The 19433-nt window shown below is 42.3% G+C and overlaps 3 protein-coding genes across 4 annotated transcripts in view; 2 read left to right on the top strand and 1 right to left on the bottom strand.

Annotated features, from left to right (window-relative positions):
- Nucleotides 1–632: 632 nt before the first annotated feature.
- Nucleotides 633–5855, top strand: LOC115055347 (monoacylglycerol lipase ABHD12). 2 transcript variants are annotated; one of them, XM_029521081.1, is made up of 13 exons: nucleotides 633–851; nucleotides 2116–2228; nucleotides 2323–2428; nucleotides 2560–2679; nucleotides 2812–2842; nucleotides 2947–2992; nucleotides 3299–3428; nucleotides 4348–4385; nucleotides 4482–4561; nucleotides 4655–4737; nucleotides 4846–4924; nucleotides 5070–5191; nucleotides 5306–5855. In XM_029521081.1, exons 1-13 carry the CDS (start codon nucleotides 763–765, stop codon nucleotides 5325–5327), a joined length of 1059 nt encoding a protein of 352 aa, XP_029376941.1. In that variant the 5' UTR covers nucleotides 633–762; the 3' UTR covers nucleotides 5328–5855. The 2 variants fall into 2 exon arrangements, with proteins under 2 accessions (XP_029376941.1, XP_029376940.1); XM_029521080.1 differs by having other exon boundaries at nucleotides 2560–2842.
- A 622-nt stretch (nucleotides 5856–6477) lies between these two features.
- Nucleotides 6478–17076, top strand: tm9sf3 (transmembrane 9 superfamily member 3). The gene is made up of 15 exons (XM_029521873.1): nucleotides 6478–6660; nucleotides 7551–7746; nucleotides 7878–8000; nucleotides 9850–10010; nucleotides 10129–10206; nucleotides 10371–10502; nucleotides 10590–10756; nucleotides 12253–12347; nucleotides 12468–12598; nucleotides 12966–13105; nucleotides 13832–13900; nucleotides 13993–14139; nucleotides 14265–14348; nucleotides 14444–14520; nucleotides 15475–17076. The coding sequence occupies exons 1-15, from the start codon at nucleotides 6565–6567 to the stop codon at nucleotides 15540–15542; spliced, it is 1764 nt and encodes a 587-aa protein (XP_029377733.1). The 5' UTR covers nucleotides 6478–6564; the 3' UTR covers nucleotides 15543–17076.
- Nucleotides 17077–17554: 478 nt separating this feature from the next.
- Nucleotides 17555–19433, bottom strand: part of prdx3 (peroxiredoxin 3) — a 3432-nt gene continuing 1553 nt past the window's right edge. Inside the window, exons 3-7 of the mRNA XM_029521706.1 lie at nucleotides 18670–18811; nucleotides 18458–18593; nucleotides 18231–18334; nucleotides 17801–17966; nucleotides 17555–17714 (exon numbers count right to left, since the gene is read on the bottom strand). Coding sequence (XP_029377566.1) covers nucleotides 17664–17714; nucleotides 17801–17966; nucleotides 18231–18334; nucleotides 18458–18593; nucleotides 18670–18811 — 599 coding nt within the window. The 3' untranslated portion in view covers nucleotides 17555–17663. The remainder of the gene's footprint in view (nucleotides 17715–17800; nucleotides 17967–18230; nucleotides 18335–18457; nucleotides 18594–18669; nucleotides 18812–19433) is intronic.

Genomic DNA, 19433 nt, shown 5'->3' with positions numbered 1-19433 from the left:
CTAGATCCTACCAGCACCACCTGCTCCCCTTCCCCTGTCCATCCTCCCGCATCTTGTCTGTCCTTTATTCCCCCTTATATGCACTGAGGTGTAGCACTGCCCTCCCTGCCTCACAAAGGTCATCTCACTCAATAAAGACCTACAAACTAGCTTCCCTGGAGGGATGCTGATGGTCACACACACATGCACTGAAATAATAAATTATTTAGCTGGAACTAAAATTGCATCAGTCTCAATTAAAGTTGACACATCCCGTGGTGGTAAACTGTTATCACAAATGCAGACAAAACAGCATTTTTATGATCTTTTAATGAATTATCTGTCATTTACCATTTACCTGAGCTGTGCCGTTTTTGTCAAGTGACGTTCAAGCACAAGTCGGGAGTCGTGGATTCCAATCTGATGTTTCCAAATCCCGATCAAAATATGTTCCGATCGGGGAAACACGGACAAACTGCTGATTTTATTGTATGGCTACCGTCTGAGTCTCAGAAGCATTTAATGACGAGCTGTACGACTTGACTGACCTTTCCATTGAACTTTTCTTAGCTGGAGGTAATTTCATTTTTTCGATTTCCGAGCACTGCTGAACTTAGCATGGTGACCCTATCACTTCGGTAACGCCCCTTTCTTACGTCACAGATGTTGGACTGTAGTTAAACTTTTACTAACCGTCTAAAAAGCGTCAATAATTTACTATTTTCTGTAAAAAAACAAACAAACAAAAAAAAACCAACAACAACCTGAACTCCAGGCTACACGATGAAGAGGAGGGCCGGTAAGAGGGATTCCTTCTACCCGGGAGTCGCTGATGTCAAGCCGGAGAACAGAGCCCAGCGGGCGGAGGGGAAGTGAGTTAGCTAGCAGTTAGCAGCTAGCAGCTAGCTTCCTTGACTGAACACCTTTCTGAACAGGTGGAGGTCTAACGGCCGCACGAGCCCTCCTTAACGACGAACCCGGTGCCCACGGCAACGTCAGCTTCCTCCTTAGTTAGCCCAGATCATATTTATTTTATTTTACTGTACTTCTTCCTGTCATGTGTATCATATTTGGGGGTAATTGGGGTCAGACCGATGGAGGGGAAAAATAAATCTGCAGCGCCGATGTCTGAATATTCTGGCAGAAACGAGCCTGACACCTGTTGTGCAGCGAACCGAAGGCAGAGCTCCATCAGGCTGCAGCTGTGCATTCATCAAAAGTCTGATAGGTGATCTGTCACTTTGCAGGCCACCAGAAAAGATTTGGAAGTGAATATTAAAGTGTATGTATTAACTCCTGAGAGATGAGGCGACAGTCTGATGGCTGCAGAAATAAACGACCTCCTTTATGGTTCCCCTCCAGCAATGTGGAGGATTCAGTCTTCGACTAAAAGGGCTCTTCTGGCTGATTATATGTTAATGGAGGGGGTGGGATGTATTGCCCATTAATTAGCAATAGTCTGAACAGCATCCCCTTGTCTGCTGTTTCCCTGAGGGAGCCAGGAATGACTACTATTCTTAACAGGTTATTAAAATCTACTCTCCCTCATTATTGTTTCCAGGTTAGCCTTGCAGCCACAGGCTAGTAAGAACTGTGGGGAGCTGCCCTGGACATCCCAGTACGTCTGGGTGTACAATCCAATCTACATCCACTGCACATTTTCATAGTCTCTTCAATGGTAGCTGTTATCCAGGGGGCACCAGGAGTCTTGTTTTTCCCATGTGCAGTTACAGGTGGATTACCACACCCCAGGCTCTCCTCTCCTCTCTCGATGCTCTCTCTGCACCTGAAATGAAGCAGAGGTTTAGCCAGATTCGGACGTAAAGTGGGTGAAGATGAGAGTCCACGCTGAAACATTTCTGCTGTTCATCTGATGTATTTACCACATCACAGATTAGAGAGATGTGGCAAATGGATTTTGAGCTGGTGCAGTTCTGCAGAGGGGATTCAAAATCATCCAATAATCAATTTTAATTATTGTAAACTGAACAGATGATGATTCACAGTCCTCTTCTGAGTTATCTGAGACCCTGTGAAGATTGTTCAAGGATTCTAAGAGGATGCTGAACCTGTAAAATAACAGTCAGATAATCAGCTGTCAAGTTGTTTTATTTCTCTCTCCCTGCTGGTTTTCAGGTCCCAAAGGTGGATGAGAAGCGTATTATTGTCCATCTTTGTTCTTGTTTTGGTGCCTTTCTCATTGACAGTCCTCCCAGAATTAATCCAGCTTCTTGTTTACACTCACAGAAGTAAGTGAATATAACTGCCTGTCTCCTGGAAGTGCTTTAAGTCCTCAGGTTGCTCCAAAAAAGGGCCCCACTTCTCTTCCTCTCCTCTTTGTAGTCAGAGTACCGTTCTTCGTTGACCTCAGCCGACCTTCTGATCTCTCCCTTAATCACACCATGAACATGTACTTAACATCAGAGGAAGGAATCTCCCTCGGTGTTTGGTGAGTATAAGCTAACTTCAAAATTTATCTTTTCTTGGTACAGAAAGAGAAAAGGACAATCCCAGATTTTCAAAGATCTTATTATTATCTATAGTGTCTCTAAGATGCTCTATTGTCCTGAATTGTTAAAGGCACACTGTCCCTGAAAGTCAGTGGAAAGAGGCACAAGGGAAGGACTTGGCTTGGTACCAGAACGCTCTAAACGACAGGAGTCCAGTTTTCATATATCTTCATGGGAACATGGGCACAAGGTATCATAACTGTTACATTTGTATTGTACTTGGCTCCACTCCACCTGACATTTTCGTTCCTCTTTTATTTGTTTATTTGGGGGGGGGCACTACAGTATTGGCGCTTGTGTTGCTTATGAATTGTTTCAACAGGGCAGCCACTCATCGGGTGGGAGTGGCAAAAGTGAGTGATGACCAACGCAAACATATTAATCATTTGGCAGTCTAATAAAGATATTAAAGTCTCAGCAACCATTCAGATGACAAATTAGCATTATGTGTCAACAGGTATTGAGTGCACTTGGTTACCACGTGCTGGTGCCTGACTACAGAGGTTGGTGCAAATGAAGATTTATGCCTTCTCCTTTGAACATGTTTTCCATGTCTGCGTTTCCCTCCTTTCGTATCGATTGTGATAAACTCATACTCATATTGAATTAATAGCATTTGCAGTCGTACGATCATTATAGAGTAGAACAGTTGATGAGTTCTATTTTGAAAGGCATCTAAAAGACAGCAGTTCAAGTATGGGTCAGAATGTAGTGCAGGTTTTTCCTCTGAGTGACTGCCACCTAGTGGTCGATTCAAGCAGCAGTGTGATCTGCCAGTGAGCACAAGCTAATTTGAGAATCTCTGCCAGGGTTTGGAGACTCCACTGGGGAGCCAACTGAAGCTGGTCTGACCACTGATGCCTTATATTTGTTCAACTGGGTCAAAGCGCACAGTGGAAACAGTCTGGTCATCATCTGGGGACAGTCGCTTGGTACCGGGTGAGCAGGAAACCCAGATCTAACATTTTAGTGGAGAGAAGAGCAAAAAATGACTCAGTGCATCAGAAGCTTTCAAAGGCCTAGTTACAGTTAATGAATTAATATTATTAATCACTAAGCCTCCATCTTCTCCAAATATGTTCCTCTGTCTTTAAGAGGATCAGATTTGTAACAGCAAAGACTTATTCTGTGCAAGCTCTGCCACATTATCTACAAGAATGATATTCAGGCTGCCCTCAACCCTGTTTTCTCTGCTCCCAGGATATTCCCGGCGGAAGGGGCAATGTGCTGTCTCACCTTTTTATTATTTGTTGAACCATTTCCTGTGGGGCTTCTGAATATGAATCTTTGGCCTTTTTGTTCATTTGTGTGATTGTTTCAGAAAAATCCTAAATGAAATGATCCCAAAAAAACAGAGTCATGTCAGTGTTGATAGTTATGCCTACACATCTGAGTGTTTTCCAATTATTATCACAGACATGGCTCATGATTGGTGAATGGGGAGGGGTTCTTTGTGTTAAATCAAGGATGTAACATCCACATTTTTTGCAGTGATGGAAGGCAGAGCTTGATATAAACACAGTCAATGGAGGAGTTTTTAGAATAAAGCATGGAGAGCTGTACAGCTTAAGTGACCTACTTAAAATAAAATCACCTACAGGTATTTGAATAGTTGCAATTAACAGCCTTTGATTTATGTGCCCGCACAATAAATTATTTAGTTTTCAGTTATAACAAACATCTAGCTCTGTTATCAGTAAAATGCATCACACGTTCATGACAGGAAATGTTGAGATTACTCCCAGGCTACAATAAACCTGCTCTGCCTGGAGAAGTTGAAGAGAAAACTTTAAATTATTGTTCAAATTATGCGCAAAACTCAATTACTAAAGATGTTGTTCCTCATATCTGTATACAGAGTGGCCACTAACACAGCAGTTAAACTTGTGGAGCAAGGTATGTTTTTCTAACACTGAAATTTTGCCAAGAAAAAGAGGTAATTATTCCAAGATTTCAAAATTGCAGCCATTTTCTCTTCCTTCCTGATTCCAGGTGTGGTGTGTGATGGTGTGATCCTGGAGGCTACATTCAGTAGCACCCGGCAGCCAGTTACAGTTCATCCTTTTTCTTGGGTAGAGTGACACAATTGAACTACTCTTGATTTTGGATTTGTTCATTTAATGTAGCTGCTACTATATAACAAACAAAATTATGTGTGTTTAAAGTATTACTGGACACTTCCAGGAACTGGGTACTTCTTCCCAGAACCATGGGCAGAAAACAAAGCTGTTTTTCCATCTGAGGAGAAGTAGGTTTTAATGAAAAAACACAATAAAATCAAACATCAGGAACAATGATCATCTTATATTATTATTAAGGGTAGTAAAAATTGACTGGTGTTTTTGGATTTTCCCAGTTTGAAGAAAATGAAAAGCCCGATACTTTTCCTTCATTCAGAGGACGATCCCTTGACTCCCATTCGTTTTGCTCAGCAGGTAATACTGACATAGGGAGCTATTTTTCATCTCATCTCCTGTAAGCTGAGGCAGTGTTTTTCTTTCAGCTGTACCTGATTAAGTGTCCTCTCTGAGAAAACTTTGTGTTTTAGCAGGATGAACTTTCTTTGCCTTTCTCCTCCAGATGTACGAGGTAGCAGTGAGCACCCAGAATGCAGAGCGAGTCAAGCTGGTGTCTTTCGACAGCTCTCTGGGTTACCTGCACAACGGCTTATACAAAGACCCCCATCTGCCTGACATCATCAAGTGAGAAAACCATTTGCACATAATGTTTTAAGTCATTATAAGGCTGTGTCTCATAAACTGGTCAGTTTTATTTCGACAACATGTACATCTCATTGTTTCATCATTTCTCTGCAGGAGGTTTGTGATGTCTTTGTAATGTGGGAACATCAACTGAAGACAAGTGACGTGACATACCACGACTGGAGAGCGCGATTTAATTCACCTTTTAACTTGTTCAATTAAGATGTGTTTGACTGTTAACTGTTGATTTTTTTAAATCTGTAAATGATAATTTATTGTGATTGAACAGAACCAGAAATGACTTCTCCTGGGCAATGCTGTTATTGCCCAGGAGAAGTCCCTATAAGCTCATCCAACACTTCAGAAAACAAGATGTATTCAATGTGTGTGCTGAAACATGTTGGCAGTGAGTTCAACAGCTTTTATTCATCAACGCTCCAGAGATGTTCATCAGTTTGTCTGCATGTTAACTGAAATAATGAATTTACATCCATGAAAAACACATTTCCAAGATGCCTAAATGATCTAAATTGAAATGGAATGTACCAAAAACCAGAAGTGACCTGAAACTTTGAGATAGTCATTTCGGAAAGATTAAGAGACTGAATATCTTTTGTTTCTGCAAATCACAAAGCTGTGTTTTAAATAAAAAATAAAACCAAAATGTGTTAACTCGGTCTGATTTCTGTAATGATTCACATTTCTTAGTTATCCAAGATAAAATAACGATGAGCTTATATTTCAGTAAACCTTCCAACTTAGATTAGCACAGATACCCCTCTGCATTTATATATTATCTCATGACAGTTATTTTTTATAATTACATTTTTAAAGCTTGTACTAGCCTTTCTTTGTAGGAAGTTTTTTCCACCATTATCTCACTTTTTGTAGATTGGCGTCTGGCGGTGTAGTTAATAGTTTACCACGCTTCATTATATGGGTTAAGGTTATAATGACACTAAGAAGAAAAGTGTGAAGGTGTGGTGCAGCTCCTGAGAAGAGTGCCTCTGTGTGTGAATGCTTTAAACTTTGCCCCCCTCCACCACCACCACCACCCTCAGACGGCGGCCCGGCGGAGCTGAAGCCGAAGCTCCGGTCCTGGCTGTCGGATGACGTGGCTGAAGGTTGCGGACGGATGCGCCGACGGCGTTCCTTCACTCACCGCTCGAGACACCGCGCTCCGCGTCAATTGGACGCCGCGTGACACGTGACCCGCCGCGGCCAACCCGACGCGAGCGCGGTGCGAGGGCGCCTACGCCATGTGCGTACGCAGAGCATCCCTGAAAACTGCCTCTGTCATACAACCAGGAAGAAGGAGGGATAGCCGCGTCAAGCTAACATCCCAAATCTTTCCGCTTACTTTCTCCAAAATAATGGGCTCTTCCCGGTGGAAGGTGGCAGCGGCGGCGGTGCTTCTGCTCACGGTGGGCTCGTTATTACCTGCCGGGGCGGACGAACACGAACACACGGTAAGACAGCGTCTGAGAGGCCGACTGGAAAAAAAGGGGGGAGCCTTTAAAATAATGGACGTTTGTGCTCCGGCTAGCATGCTAACTGTAGCCGCGGCGGCTAGCTGCTAACCGACATGACACTAAAACACAGATTTAGGTCGAACCTGTCTGGTTGTTAATCCACCTTTTTGTGAGGTATTAGCCCGCTGGGTGTTTATTTAGCCGGCTAACGTGTCACCACTCTTCGGCCCAAGTGCTCATGGCTAACGGTTGCCATGCTAGCTAGTTAGCACGTCCAATGCTCCTCTCGGGCTTTTTCTCCTGAAACTGTTCTGAAGTTGGGCTGAATTAGTCCCAACAAACACGCCAACATTGCAGTGTGAAGGAAAAGCTTCACATTCTCCGGGTCAGCGTGGCTGTGTTGCCTGCCCACCACCACCACATCAGGCGGAGACGCCGGCTGAACGTTGGGCCCTCCTGGTGTTTCCTCCTGTTTTCACTCATTAATAAACCCGATGATTTACTGCAGCTCACACAGTCCAGCTGCTGTGTGCATGGACGTTGTTTAATTGGCTGAAACGGAGAGTGTGATCACGTTGAATGTCAAAGAAAATATATTCCAGCTAACAAACACCACTTTCCCCCACCCTCAGTGCTTTTTAATGCAGTGATAACACAGACCGTTGCACTTTAATGTTTTTGCATGACTTTGAATGTAGTAACACTCTTTTCACCAATCATTGTGGTGGAAAGATAACGTTACTCCCAACAAGTAGTCTTTGTCACTGTGGTTGTGAATTTGAATATAGTCTTTGAAAAATGTTTTTCAGAAATTCCACAAACTGTCAAATAGCCTCTGTATGAAAACCAGCAGAACTCGATTATCAGTCCTTGCGTTTCTTTTGCAGTACACAGAAAAGGAGGAGGTAGTTTTATGGATGAACACAGTGGGGCCTTACCACAACCGACAGGAGACGTACAAGTACTTCTCTTTGCCCTTCTGTGCGGGCTCCAAGAAGACTATCAGTCACTACCATGAAACACTTGGAGAGGCACTGCAGGGAGTGGAGCTGGAGTTCAGCGGCCTAGACATAAAATTTAAAGGTATCCAACACTGAGTAACACCTGTTGAGCAGATATGAATGTCTGAATGCCTTCAGCTCCACCTGTAATTTCATCTTATCCAACAAACATTTTGTGTTGTGTTTTTTTTTTTTTTTCCCCTATCCCTGTAGAGGAAGTTATGCAGACAACTTACTGTGAAATAGACCTGGACAAAGCCAAAAGGGATGCCTTTGTCTATGCCATAAAGAATCACTACTGGTACCAGATGTACATAGATGACCTGCCCATCTGGGGTAAGAGGAAGCTTCATTTTTTTTGTATAAAAAGTTGTGCTCAGAGAGATGCGCTGTGCTTTCATGTTTTCTGATCTTTATCGTCTCTCCTGTCCAAATATTTGCAATCTCGGGTATCAATGTTGTTTATCTGCTCTTCCAGTGTTAGAGAGGTTAAACCAGTTCTCATTCCTGGATATTATGTCCATTTATACTCGGCCATCCTACTACCAGCATAGCAATACACCATGTCAGGTATCAGATGGCTCACTGAGTATGGGAATTAGGTTTTTGTGTGTTTTTGTTTGAATCTGTTGAACAATGCAGTAGTCTGGTTGAAGAGCAGCCATCATCTCATGCAATTGTTGTTGTTATAATACAGAGTGGTGTATATACCGCTGAGAGACCACCTAAAAGGATCCGGTATAACTACTGTTTCATAGGAACTCGTAGATGTCAGATATAAAGAAGTCTCAGAATAAATTCACACACCCTTTCTTTGTTTAAATGAAAATGTGTCTATATATTTGTTTATATCTGCTCTGTAATGAGGGACCTGATGCAAATCATGTCAGTTTACTGTTGCATTTTTGAATTCTGCTAAACAGGATATTCAGGTGTTGCTGTCATTCAGGTTGTCACTAAGAGTCAGTGTGGTCTCTCACACTCGAAGGGGAAGGTAGTATAATACTGCCACTCCTACAGTTGTTCAAACATCATTTGTCAGCATCAGTGGGTGTGGAGCTGGCACATGGTTCTCCTTGCTATATGACTTATTCCATTATGGTAATAAATAAATATAGACTTTGAGCTCATGTCCGGGTTGGTTGCATACTAACTGAGTTTATGTGCTTCATGCAGCAGATACTGATGTGGTTAGTTATGGCCATGCACAGAAAACCAGGAGCTCATTAACAGCACATACATTCAAGTTACCTCAAAAATTTCTGGTGTCTTTAATCTATTCTGCTCACTTCCCTATAAAAAAGATTAATCTATTTTTAGTTCATTTGAATGATAAATTCAGTCATTTGTTATTCATCTGTTCTCAATGATATAATTGGGAGAGATTTTGTTTAACAATCCTATAGCACATTACTGTTTAACCACAGCACTTACTGCAGCCCCCAGAATGCCCACAGATCTGAATTAACAGCCTATAAAGCAAAGTAAATGAAAACCAACCACTGTTTATCAAGGTAGCATTTATTTTCCTGTTGAATTAGACTCCATTATTTCCAACAAGGGGTTTCTAATAAATTGCCACCTCAAATGTTGTATGCAGGTATTTTATCCTGCTATAATAAGATGTAGTTATACAGGCAACCTTTTAATAGGGGGGTTAAAGTAAAAGTATATTTATGGCTTTGCAGAACATGTTCTAGATTGTTATTTCATTCTTAAGTGGCTTCACATTGTCTGCAGCGTGTGCTGCCATGAGGAAATAACATTATACTTCTGTATTAATATAAATTGTCAGTAAGGCAAAAACTTTACTCACTTATGTATTTATTTTAATTTTTTTGGTGAGCGCTAGAATAATGGAAGGCCAGTTGGGAGTTGACTCAGAGTGGTTGTTTTGCAAACTGATTTGCTTGGAATAAAATTGATTACTACAGCCCACAGGGACAAACTTTGACAGGAGCTGAGGCCTTAACACTTAATATGACAGATGAATACAGATGATGCTGTTAGGAAGTTAATGAGCAATGAAGTGGGTGACCTTTTTATTTGGCATTTACACATCCTGATTGTTTACTTTGAATATTTATTTTCTGAAATCAAAGTCTGAGTGTTTAGACCCACCTACGTACCCATTCCTGTAAAGACCAGAACCATTAACTCAGTCTTTTTTTTTTTTTCCCATTAGGTATTGTTGGTGAGGCAGATGAAAATGGAGAAGATCATTACCTGTGGACTTACAAGAAACTGGAGATCGGCTTCAACGGCAACAGAATTGTTGATGTGAATCTGACCAGCGAGGGGAAAGTCAGGCTTGTGCCCAACACAAAAATTCCAATGTCATATTCTGTGAGTCCTTTTTACAGGTTATAGCTCCGTTTCTGCCTGTGATATGATTCTCTATGAATGGAATATGTTGATCATAACCACTCAGTATATCAATCTAAATACATGTTTCCCATCACAGGTCAAGTGGAAGAAGTCAGATGTGAAGTTTGAGGACAGATTTGACAAGTACCTTGATCCATCCTTCTTCCAGCACAGGGTGCGTTAAATATTGCACATCTGGTTTTCACAGATTTGTGTTTCATCGTTTCAGCCAAGAAAACGCCACGGGGGTGCTGAAAGCAGCAGTCATGTGGATGACCTTTCAGAAAGTACAAGTCCTGACTTAACTTGAATCAATGATTTTTGCCTTTTTTTTTTCAGATTCACTGGTTCTCCATCTTCAACTCCTTCATGATGGTCATCTTCTTGGTGGGTCTGGTTTCCATGATTCTGATGCGAACACTCAGAAAGGATTATGCCAGATACAGCAAAGAAGAGGAAATGGATGACATGGTATTTTTTGTTTCTGTAACTAAGATGTAAAGTCCAGGTTTTGGTTCTTCCTTCTGATATTCTCTCTTTGTGACTGTGAACCAACAGGACAGGGACTTAGGAGATGAATACGGGTGGAAGCAGGTACACGGTGACGTGTTTCGGCCATCAAGCCACCCGTTGATCTTCTCTTCGCTCATTGGCTCTGGCTGCCAGATCTTCTCTGTCTCCCTCATCGTCATCATAGTCGCGATGGTTGAGGATCTGTACACAGAGTGAGTGGCTGGCAGCTTCCCACCCGACTCTAACTTCTTATAATTGTTGGGTGGGGTCAAATATTTCACCCTGTTTAAATGATTCAGCTGAAGGAGAAACTCTTTTTTCTTTTTTTTTTCTGCATCAGATGTTTGATTTCCTGCAAATGCAGACAGAATTGAAAACTGCAGATTCAGTTTTAGTTCTGATCTCTTCAGCAATTAAAATATACAGAAATTACAAGTCATAGTTAACAAATGGGAACAGATAGAATGGATGAGTGCTTCGAGGGCTGGAAGGAAGGAGGGTTGAGCTTCCGTCAAGGAAATATGTAATTGTGTTGCAACTTTCTATGCCTTTCTATGAGACTTTCTATGCCCGTGACGACCAGTGAGCTAAAGACCTTGCTCAGACTGTGTCAACGTCCAGCTCTAAGTCCATGTGTGAACACAGCCATGACACATTAAGGATGGATTTGCGATCTGATAACTTTCTAAATGACGTTTAACTGATTCAGATGACTGAAGCAGCCTGATGCAGCACTCCACCTGTTCTTACCCGACTCCTTCTCTAACACTTCAACTACAGTCTCATCAGAAGGCTTCAAACAAAACAACAGTGTATACGTGTTTATATGCATGCAGAACAGGGAAATGAGATCTGATCACTCAGATGCATGTGAAGAGGCATTTTAAACCTGGATGTGAGTTGATGTTTGTTGATCTGACCCCTCATGATCAGACAACCTAAGATGAATGTTAATACCTCATCTGGGCCTGAGCTGAGGCTCGTCCTCAGTCCTCTCGGAGTGAGGAATGATGCTATGATTATTTAGACTGGGGTGTCTCTGTAGCACCGCAGGATTTTACAATTGTAATAGAAGAATTTTGCAGCCATGCTCACGACCTCAGGACTGTTCAAGGATCGAGACTTGATTTTTAAAGTTCAGGGTTTGTTAAGGTAGTCGATGTGTAGCTGTGCTGGTTGAGGTTAGGGACAAGATCGCACAAGAGTCAACTGTGGTTGACGTTGTGAAATCACTTTTAAATTTGTCTGCCATCATTTGGTTTTTATCTGCAACTAGAAGAAACCATGTTTGGAGGAGAATGTAGAGTGGAGGAGTTCAAACCAGTTCTTTTTAGACTTCAGTGAGACAGCAGTTAATGATACAACTGTCAGTCACACAGATCTACTCCTGCTTTATAGTTTATTCTCCTCAAATAAGAGTTTAAGGCTCTTCAGCTTTGGTTAAATATACAGCCAGACAGATCATGAATGTGTTTGCTGACACGTGTGTGTGTGTGAGTGTGAGTGTGTGTGAGTGCGTGCGCATGCATAAAAAGGTCAGGTCCAGACAGACAGACTGGATTAATCCCTTTGGGAAGTTCCCCCCAGGAACTTAAAATACCAGCAGCAAGTGAAGTGTTGTGTGTTTTAAAAGCCTAAAATTGGAAATATTAAATGCCATTTTCAGGAAGAATCAAAGGAAGGGGCTCACTCATTTCTTTCTCTGCAGGAGAGGATCCATGCTGAGCACAGCCATTTTCGTGTACGCTGCAACCTCCCCTGTCAACGGCTACTTTGGGGGAAGTTTGTACGCAAAACAAGGAGGTAATAAAAAAACTGTCCATGCATCATATTCTGTCTGATGACTTGCATAGATATGGACTGTGGGCTCGAGCAACACTGTCTCTCTCACTTTGTGGTGCATGATTTGTTTCCACAATGCAGGAAGGAGATGGATTAAACAAATGTTCATCGGGGCCTTCATGATCCCAGCCATGGTGTGTGGGACCGCCTTCTTCATTAACTTCATCGCTATCTACTATCACGCTTCTAGAGCCATCCCGTTTGGTACCATGGTGGGTCTGACACAGCAACACTTCCCTGAAAGCTGTTTATGAAAACCCTCTGAATCAACAGGGGCAGTTTTAATCTGGCCAAACCTGAAGGTCACCTGAAGATAACCTTGGGCCTGTGTATCTGTCGCTCTGGATCAGATCATGAGCTTTAGCAATCAAAGTCTGGGAATCGAGAGATCCAGACCTTCTCATAACAGTTTCAACAGTTAGGTAAAGACAGTGAGCTGAGAATAAATCCACCCTGGGAGTCAGTGGAGGGACAGTTGAGATAAACTATGAGGGGGGGTGCTCTGAAAACACACCGTATGTTGGCTTTAAAAACAGACCTCTGAGTCCAACTTTAATTGTCTTTGGTTCTTTTCTGCAGGTTGCTGTTTGCTGTATTTGCTTCTTTGTCATTCTGCCGCTAAACCTTGTGGGAACAATTTTGGGGAGGAATCTGTCAGGGCAGCCAAACTTCCCCTGCCGAGTGAACGCCGTGCCGCGACCCATCCCCGAGAAGAAATGGTAGGTGTGATCCTGTCAGATTAGTCTGAGAGGACTGAATATTTTTAGGATATCTTCACAAGAAAGAACACACTTCAAACATCCTTTAAGTAATGACTTTTAATCATCTGTGGATTCCTCATTTTTGTTCTGTGTGACATTTACTTCAGAACTCCTGATCAGACAAAGATGGAAACTTCAGATCAGCTCTAGAACAACCGACACACGAGAGGAACTTTTCTTTGGTTATTCTGCTTTGCACAGTTTTATCAGGAAAATGAGGAAACAATGTGTGTTTTGTGACATAAGTGTGATTTAATGTGGCTGAAGCAGATTGATTAGTTATATTATGGCAGATTGTATTTATTGCAGCACAGGGAGTGTACCAACATTAAATGAACCCAAAGTGTTTGTCAGGTCCGTGTTCAAGTGCAGTGTACGCTCTTGGAGACAGAGTAGCTCTGCTGTCTGCACAAAGTATTTGAGTAATGACAAATAGCAAAGCAATAAGCTGCGAGTGTCTTAACATTTTCAACATTCTGCCCAGCTCTGTGGCCGGCTGCCAGCAGGAAATGGTAGATGTGACTTAAGGCCCCTGTCAGTCTTTGCTTGAATTTCCACTGTGTGTTTGCCTTTTTCTTTTCCATCTCATAACACAATGAGTCATGTTTCCCGCCCCTGTAGGGTGCAGGGTGCGATGTAAACACTTGAAGTCATACTGACATGTTGAATTTTGCGATCGCTCAGGTTCATGGAGCCCGCTGTCATCGTCTGCCTCGGGGGTATCCTTCCGTTCGGCTCCATTTTTATTGAGATGTAAGTGTGCGTGGTGATGCTGATGTATTTGTACATTATCAAGCTCATTTCCTCGCAGGCTTGTGATGCGTTCGCTGTCCTCTGCTCCTCAGGTACTTCATCTTCACGTCTTTCTGGGCTTACAAAATCTACTATGTTTATGGCTTCATGATGCTGGTCCTCGTCATCCTGTGCATCGTGACTGTGTGTGTCACCATCGTGTGCACGTACTTCCTGCTCAATGCGGAGGATTACAGATGGTGAGCGTGTTTTGATACGAGGTCTCAGAATTCATTCTGTTCATTTGGCTTTCTGCTCGCCCGGTCATTATCAGCTGAGAGTTAGTGATAAAGTCTGAGATAGTTTTTTTTTTTTTCCCCCCCAGGCAATGGACAAGCTTCCTCTCTGCTGCATCCACTGCTGTTTATGTTTACATGTACTCCTTTTACTACTATTTCTTCAAAACCAAGTGAGTATGAGTCTCCATTAAAGACACACACAGGTCGAATTCATCGTTCAAATCAGATCAGTTTCTGATGTCTGCTTTGTGCCGATGTGTTTCAGGATGTACGGGCTGTTCCAGACATCTTTCTACTTTGGTTACATGGCCGTGTTCAGCACCGCCCTCGGAATTATGTGTGGTGAGTCTCAGACCTGCTTCATCAAACACTGAACATCAACCCAAGACAGAATATTTTCAGACGCAAACCAAAACTTTTTTTTTTTTTTAGAAGAACATGTAACTTCATCTTATTTTTTGGTGATGAAATAATTTGACCGTTCCCATGAACACCACCCACCTCGAGCATAAAAATCAAAGTGACTTCACGTCTGCCTCGTTCTTATGAAGGGGATTGTTCTTCTGGTCTGGATGTTTTTTTCTCTATTTAAAAGCCAGAATAGGAATAATTCAGTGTTACTGTAATTATAATGCAAAAATGATTTAAAGTGGCTCAGAAATGAACTCTTTATTAGTGAAAAACAGACAATCATAACTAAGAAGATTAATATTCAGGAGGTCCTTCTGTGTAAATAAAGGGAAACTAATAGAAATATCCTGAGGCAGTTTTTTCTCACATATTTCCTGAATTTGTTCAGATTCATTTTTCACTTATAGGAATTAAAGTCTAAAAATAAAGTCTGTCATTGCGGCAGAGAGTCAAACTGAGAACAGAAGTCACTTGTACAGATATTAAAGATTATTCTGATGATGATCAACTCCTTTTTAATGCCCTGTTTGTTTAGTTATTGCAACGTACAAGAAAGAAATGTCTTCAAACCTAAAGGTCAGAGGTCAACTTCACCGTGACACCATAATGTTCTCCAGATAAACCAGTTTAGATTCCCTCAGCCTGGACAAACATGGGTGTGAACTACATCGGTTATTTGATTGATTTCAAGATTTTAAAAAGTAGCAAACAAACAAAAACTCCAGAACAATGAAATAACCAAAAATACGATGACAGTAAAACAGAACTGGAAAAGCTTTACTGTCTGTCTGATCTGCCTTCGGTGGATTCTCATCATTCTGTCATGCGTTTGTTCGTTCATTTGAGCTGCCGGTTCCCCGTAAAGCGAGCCTGTTTGTCTTGCAGGTGCTGTCGGATACATGGGAACAAGTGCCTTCGTGAGGAAGATCTACACAAATGTGAAAATTGACTAAGAGGCGACTGAGCATCACAGGGATATTTACGGATTTGCCTACGACGGCGGGCACAAGTCATTCTTTATTACTTTTCTTTCTTGCAAAGAGATTGTGAGAATCTCACTTTGTACAATGTAGTTTTTTCCATTTTTCTGAATGAATATAAACGCCGCCACTCAAAGTGAACAAGAGCAAGTCCGCGGGGGCGATATCAAACACCAGGTTCTGTTTTTATCAGTTGCTTTCAGACGAAACGTTGGGGCAAATGTTAAAGGCTTTTCCAACCCAGTCCCACCCGAGAACAGAGAACATACATGTTTATTGATGGAACAGTGTAGCTCTCTTCAGTGAAGAGGCCTAAGTGTATTGAAAGCCTTTTGTTCTATTGCGTCAGAATATTGTAGAGTCGGCTTCGTGCCTGCGTTCTGACTCGGCTTCTATTTTGTATTCGCTCAAAACATCGTTAATGCACAGTAGTTTGTTCAGATCTACTTCTACTGCAGACAACGATATAGAGAAAGCTGTTGTTGCTTGAGAATCACCCCCCCCCCCCAATTTCAAATGATTCTTCTTCCCCTGGTGCAGTAGCAAATCCATCCAGTCGATGATTTTAGTCCTGCTGTAGTTTACTGTGCAGATGAGAGCGGAGGAACGGATCGGAGGTTGAGCTGCAGTAAGACCCAGTTTTTAAAATGGACGTTTGATGTGATCACATTTCCCATTTAGTCTTATGTTTTCTTAATGTTTGGGTTTGAATGAAGTCTACTTGTAAAGATAATATATGGAAGGGGGGGACTGTATATAACCTTAATAATGTACCTTTAGATGTAGATCCCAAATGTATTTTCGTTGTACAGATTTACTACAGGGTGTTTTTTTGTTTTGTTTTTTAATGAATCATTCAGTTAAAAACAATTCATTTTCTTTGTTTGGTGCTTGGGGGTGGGGCTGGTGGCTGTTACATCTTGCCTGAAATTGCATGAAGTTTTCATCAAAATGTCTGCTCATCAAGCTCAAGTTCTCACTTCAGTCAAGTTCTGTTTCTCGGTTTGAAAAATGAACGTAGAGGTACATTTTGCTGACGATCGGCCGGCCTGCTCACGGACACTCTCCTCGTTTTTGAGTTCATACATTATTTAAAGCTTTAAAAGGCTCTACAGCTCCCGGTTCAGCCATCCTGCCCGTCATGTTCTTTCTCTTGCCCAACCTGAAACATCATTTGTGAATGTCAGAAGGAATGAGGCGAACTGCTTTGTTTCTGAAAACACTGTACAAAGTGAAGTTTATGTACACTTAAAAACTAGATGTTTTCATAACCACAGTGCTGCGGAGTGTTTCAATGCTTTTCCCCATTTTGTGTAAATACAGTACGTACCCTACTTGTAAGTGGCAATGCCTTTCTTTATTTTTCTTTATTTTCTAACTTCCAGTTCTTCCCCACTGAAGCTGATTTTGGCACCTCATGTTGTGTACCATGGTCTGATTAGACATTTTGAATCTGCATATTAACTTGCTGTAAAAAGAGAAAATAAACATGTTTCTGTACAGGGGTTATCAGGTGTGGTCTGGACTTTTGAGGGTAAAAATATCGATTTAATCGGCTCCGCTGTACACGTACAGTTAAGTTCAGTCTGGACCACAACCGTCTGATCAGTTGTGTTTGAGTTTCCCCAAAATTTAGATCTGAGCACAACAAATTTAGAGCACTATCTTGAGCACCGACTTTATAGAAGTGATGTAAACCTCCATTCTGTCTAAATACCAAAAAGAAGTCTAGTTTCAAGTCTTTTTTTTTTTTTTTTTTTAAATGACAGTTTAATTTCAAGGAAAACAGACAAACGTTTGGCTCAGAGCAGAACGTGGTGACTGAAAGCTAAACTTCCTTTGAAAAGGCTCAAGGTGAATATCTGAACCGCTGAGCGCCAGCCATACAAAACATGTTCTGTGTCACTCTGCCACCATCTTTGTTGAATAAAAGGGATAAAATTAGCTGAATCCAGATAGAAAATATGACACACAAAACAAAGAGCTGCTGTTCATGAGGAACATTTAATGGATCACTGAGCAGATGAATGAATACAACTTACTGTACTAAGTTTTGGATTTATTTTTTAACAGCTGAAGTTGTTGTGAACGTCATCAGTTGACTTTTTCGAAGTACTCTTTGGATCCTTCTGGTGTCGGTTTGATCTGAAAGACAAACAGCCACAGAAGGTGAACTGGAGCTGAGGACCAGGTCTGCATTAAATCCAGAGGCTGCTGGGTGATGAACTCACCGTCGGGGACTTGGGGGTCCAGCTGGCCGGACACACCTCGCCGTGGGTCTCCACAAACTGGAACGCCTTCACCAGACGAAGAGTCTCCTCCACACAGCGGCCGACCGGGAGGTCGTTCACACTCATGTGCTTCACCACGCCGTGTGGGTCGATGATGAACAGACCTCTGCAGGACCAAACAGCAGCAGAGTTAGTGTTCAATGCGCTGCTGCTACCGGACGCCGTTTATGTGCAGGGGAACTGCACGAGAGCACAGCAGCACAAAGAAGTAGGTTTTTGTTTGTTACTGTATCATGGCTGCACTCATTAGACAGCTTCATTTCAACTCAATGACGCCATGAATACTAATAATGCTTTATATAATTCATTCAAAAGAAGAACATCATGTTGTATTGAAGACTTGAAACTAGAGACTCTTCTCTAGACCGACCTCAGCGCGATCCCCGGATCCTCCAGCAGGACCCCGTAGTCTCTGGAGATCTGCTTGTTGAGGTCTGACAGCAGGGGGATGTGGATGTGGCCCAATCCTCCAGTCTGACGAGAACACAACAGACACACACAGTGCTGCCTCATCTATTTTATTTCAAAGGCCTCCTGTTGAACTTCGCACCGAGCGCCTGTTCCTGAGTAATTATTAAATCTGGACGTGTCCTTTACCTTGCGAGGCGTGTTGATCCAAGCCAAGTGTGTAAAGTGTGAGTCCACGGACACGCCCACCACCTCACAGTTGACGTCGTGGAACTCGTTGGCCTTGTCACTGAAGGAGATGATTTCTGTCGGACACACGAAGGTGCTGCAGACACAAACAGAACCACATTAAAGCCGATCAGAGTCGGCATGTTGACTTCTTCTCGTCAGATTGTACTCACAAATCCAGGGGGTAGAAGAAAAGGACCAGGTATTTGCCCTTGAAATCAGCGAGGCTCATCTCCTTGAACTCCCCGTTTTGGACGGCTGTGGCCTTGAAGTTCGGAGCTGGCTGAGTGACAGCAGCAGCAAATCTGCAAGAACCTGACAAGTCCAGAATAGTTTAGTATACAGGAAGCTCCCTTAACGAAGGCGGACATCAGAATTCACAGGAACGTGGATGGAAGACGCCTGTTTGTGCTTTTATCAATAAAAAAACAATGATCCACATGAACAATAAGCTCAGCCGGTTGGTGAAATCCACGTTAAGTGGCACTGAAGAGAAATAAAACCAGTCTGACACCAAAACTCAGGCTGAGCTGCAGAAAACGTCACTGTCACCGAGTCCTGAGGTGCGAAACTGAAGGAATTCCAAATCCAGACCTCTTTATGGAGAAGGATTTACAGAGACAGCGCAGGAACAAGAAGAACCACATTAGGTTAGAGGGGGGCAGTGGAGAGTCACAGCAGGAGGGCGAGTGTTTCGTTTTTACAATATTAATTATAAATGACTCAAAACAAAATTGTGTTTCATAACATCACAAATGCACAAAAACTGCTTTGGTTGGTTTTTATTTCTAGTGTCAAAGCCGATCAGTGAGATCGGGAACCACGTCATGGACCTGAACCTGAACCTGGACCACACATGGACCTGGACCTGAACCTGAACCTGAATCTGGACATGAACCAGAAACACACATGGACCACTTCATGGACCTGGACATGA

This window comes from Echeneis naucrates, chromosome 15, assembly GCF_900963305.1.
Source record: "Echeneis naucrates chromosome 15, fEcheNa1.1, whole genome shotgun sequence".
Lineage (NCBI taxonomy): Eukaryota > Metazoa > Chordata > Actinopteri > Carangiformes > Echeneidae > Echeneis > Echeneis naucrates.
Note: the sequence above shows the minus strand (reverse complement) of the source record. Positions and strands in the feature narration are given on the sequence as shown.

Excerpts from the sequence above, each read along its gene's own strand:
- tm9sf3 (XM_029521873.1), top strand. The coding sequence starts at position 6,565 with ATGGGCTCTTCCCGGTGGAAGGTGGCAGCGGCGGCGGTGCTTCTGCTC. Across the intron at positions 13,106-13,831 it reads CCCATCCCCGAGAAGAAATG|GTTCATGGAGCCCGCTGTCA; the intron begins GTAGGTGTGATC and ends GCGATCGCTCAG. Across the intron at positions 14,349-14,443 it reads TACTATTTCTTCAAAACCAA|GATGTACGGGCTGTTCCAGA; the intron begins GTGAGTATGAGT and ends GATGTGTTTCAG.
- LOC115055347 (XM_029521080.1), top strand. The coding sequence starts at position 763 with ATGAAGAGGAGGGCCGGTAAGAGGGATTCCTTCTACCCGGGAGTCGCT. Across the intron at positions 852-2,115 it reads GCCCAGCGGGCGGAGGGGAA|GTCCCAAAGGTGGATGAGAA; the intron begins GTGAGTTAGCTA and ends GCTGGTTTTCAG. Across the intron at positions 4,925-5,069 it reads CCATTCGTTTTGCTCAGCAG|ATGTACGAGGTAGCAGTGAG; the intron begins GTAATACTGACA and ends TTTCTCCTCCAG.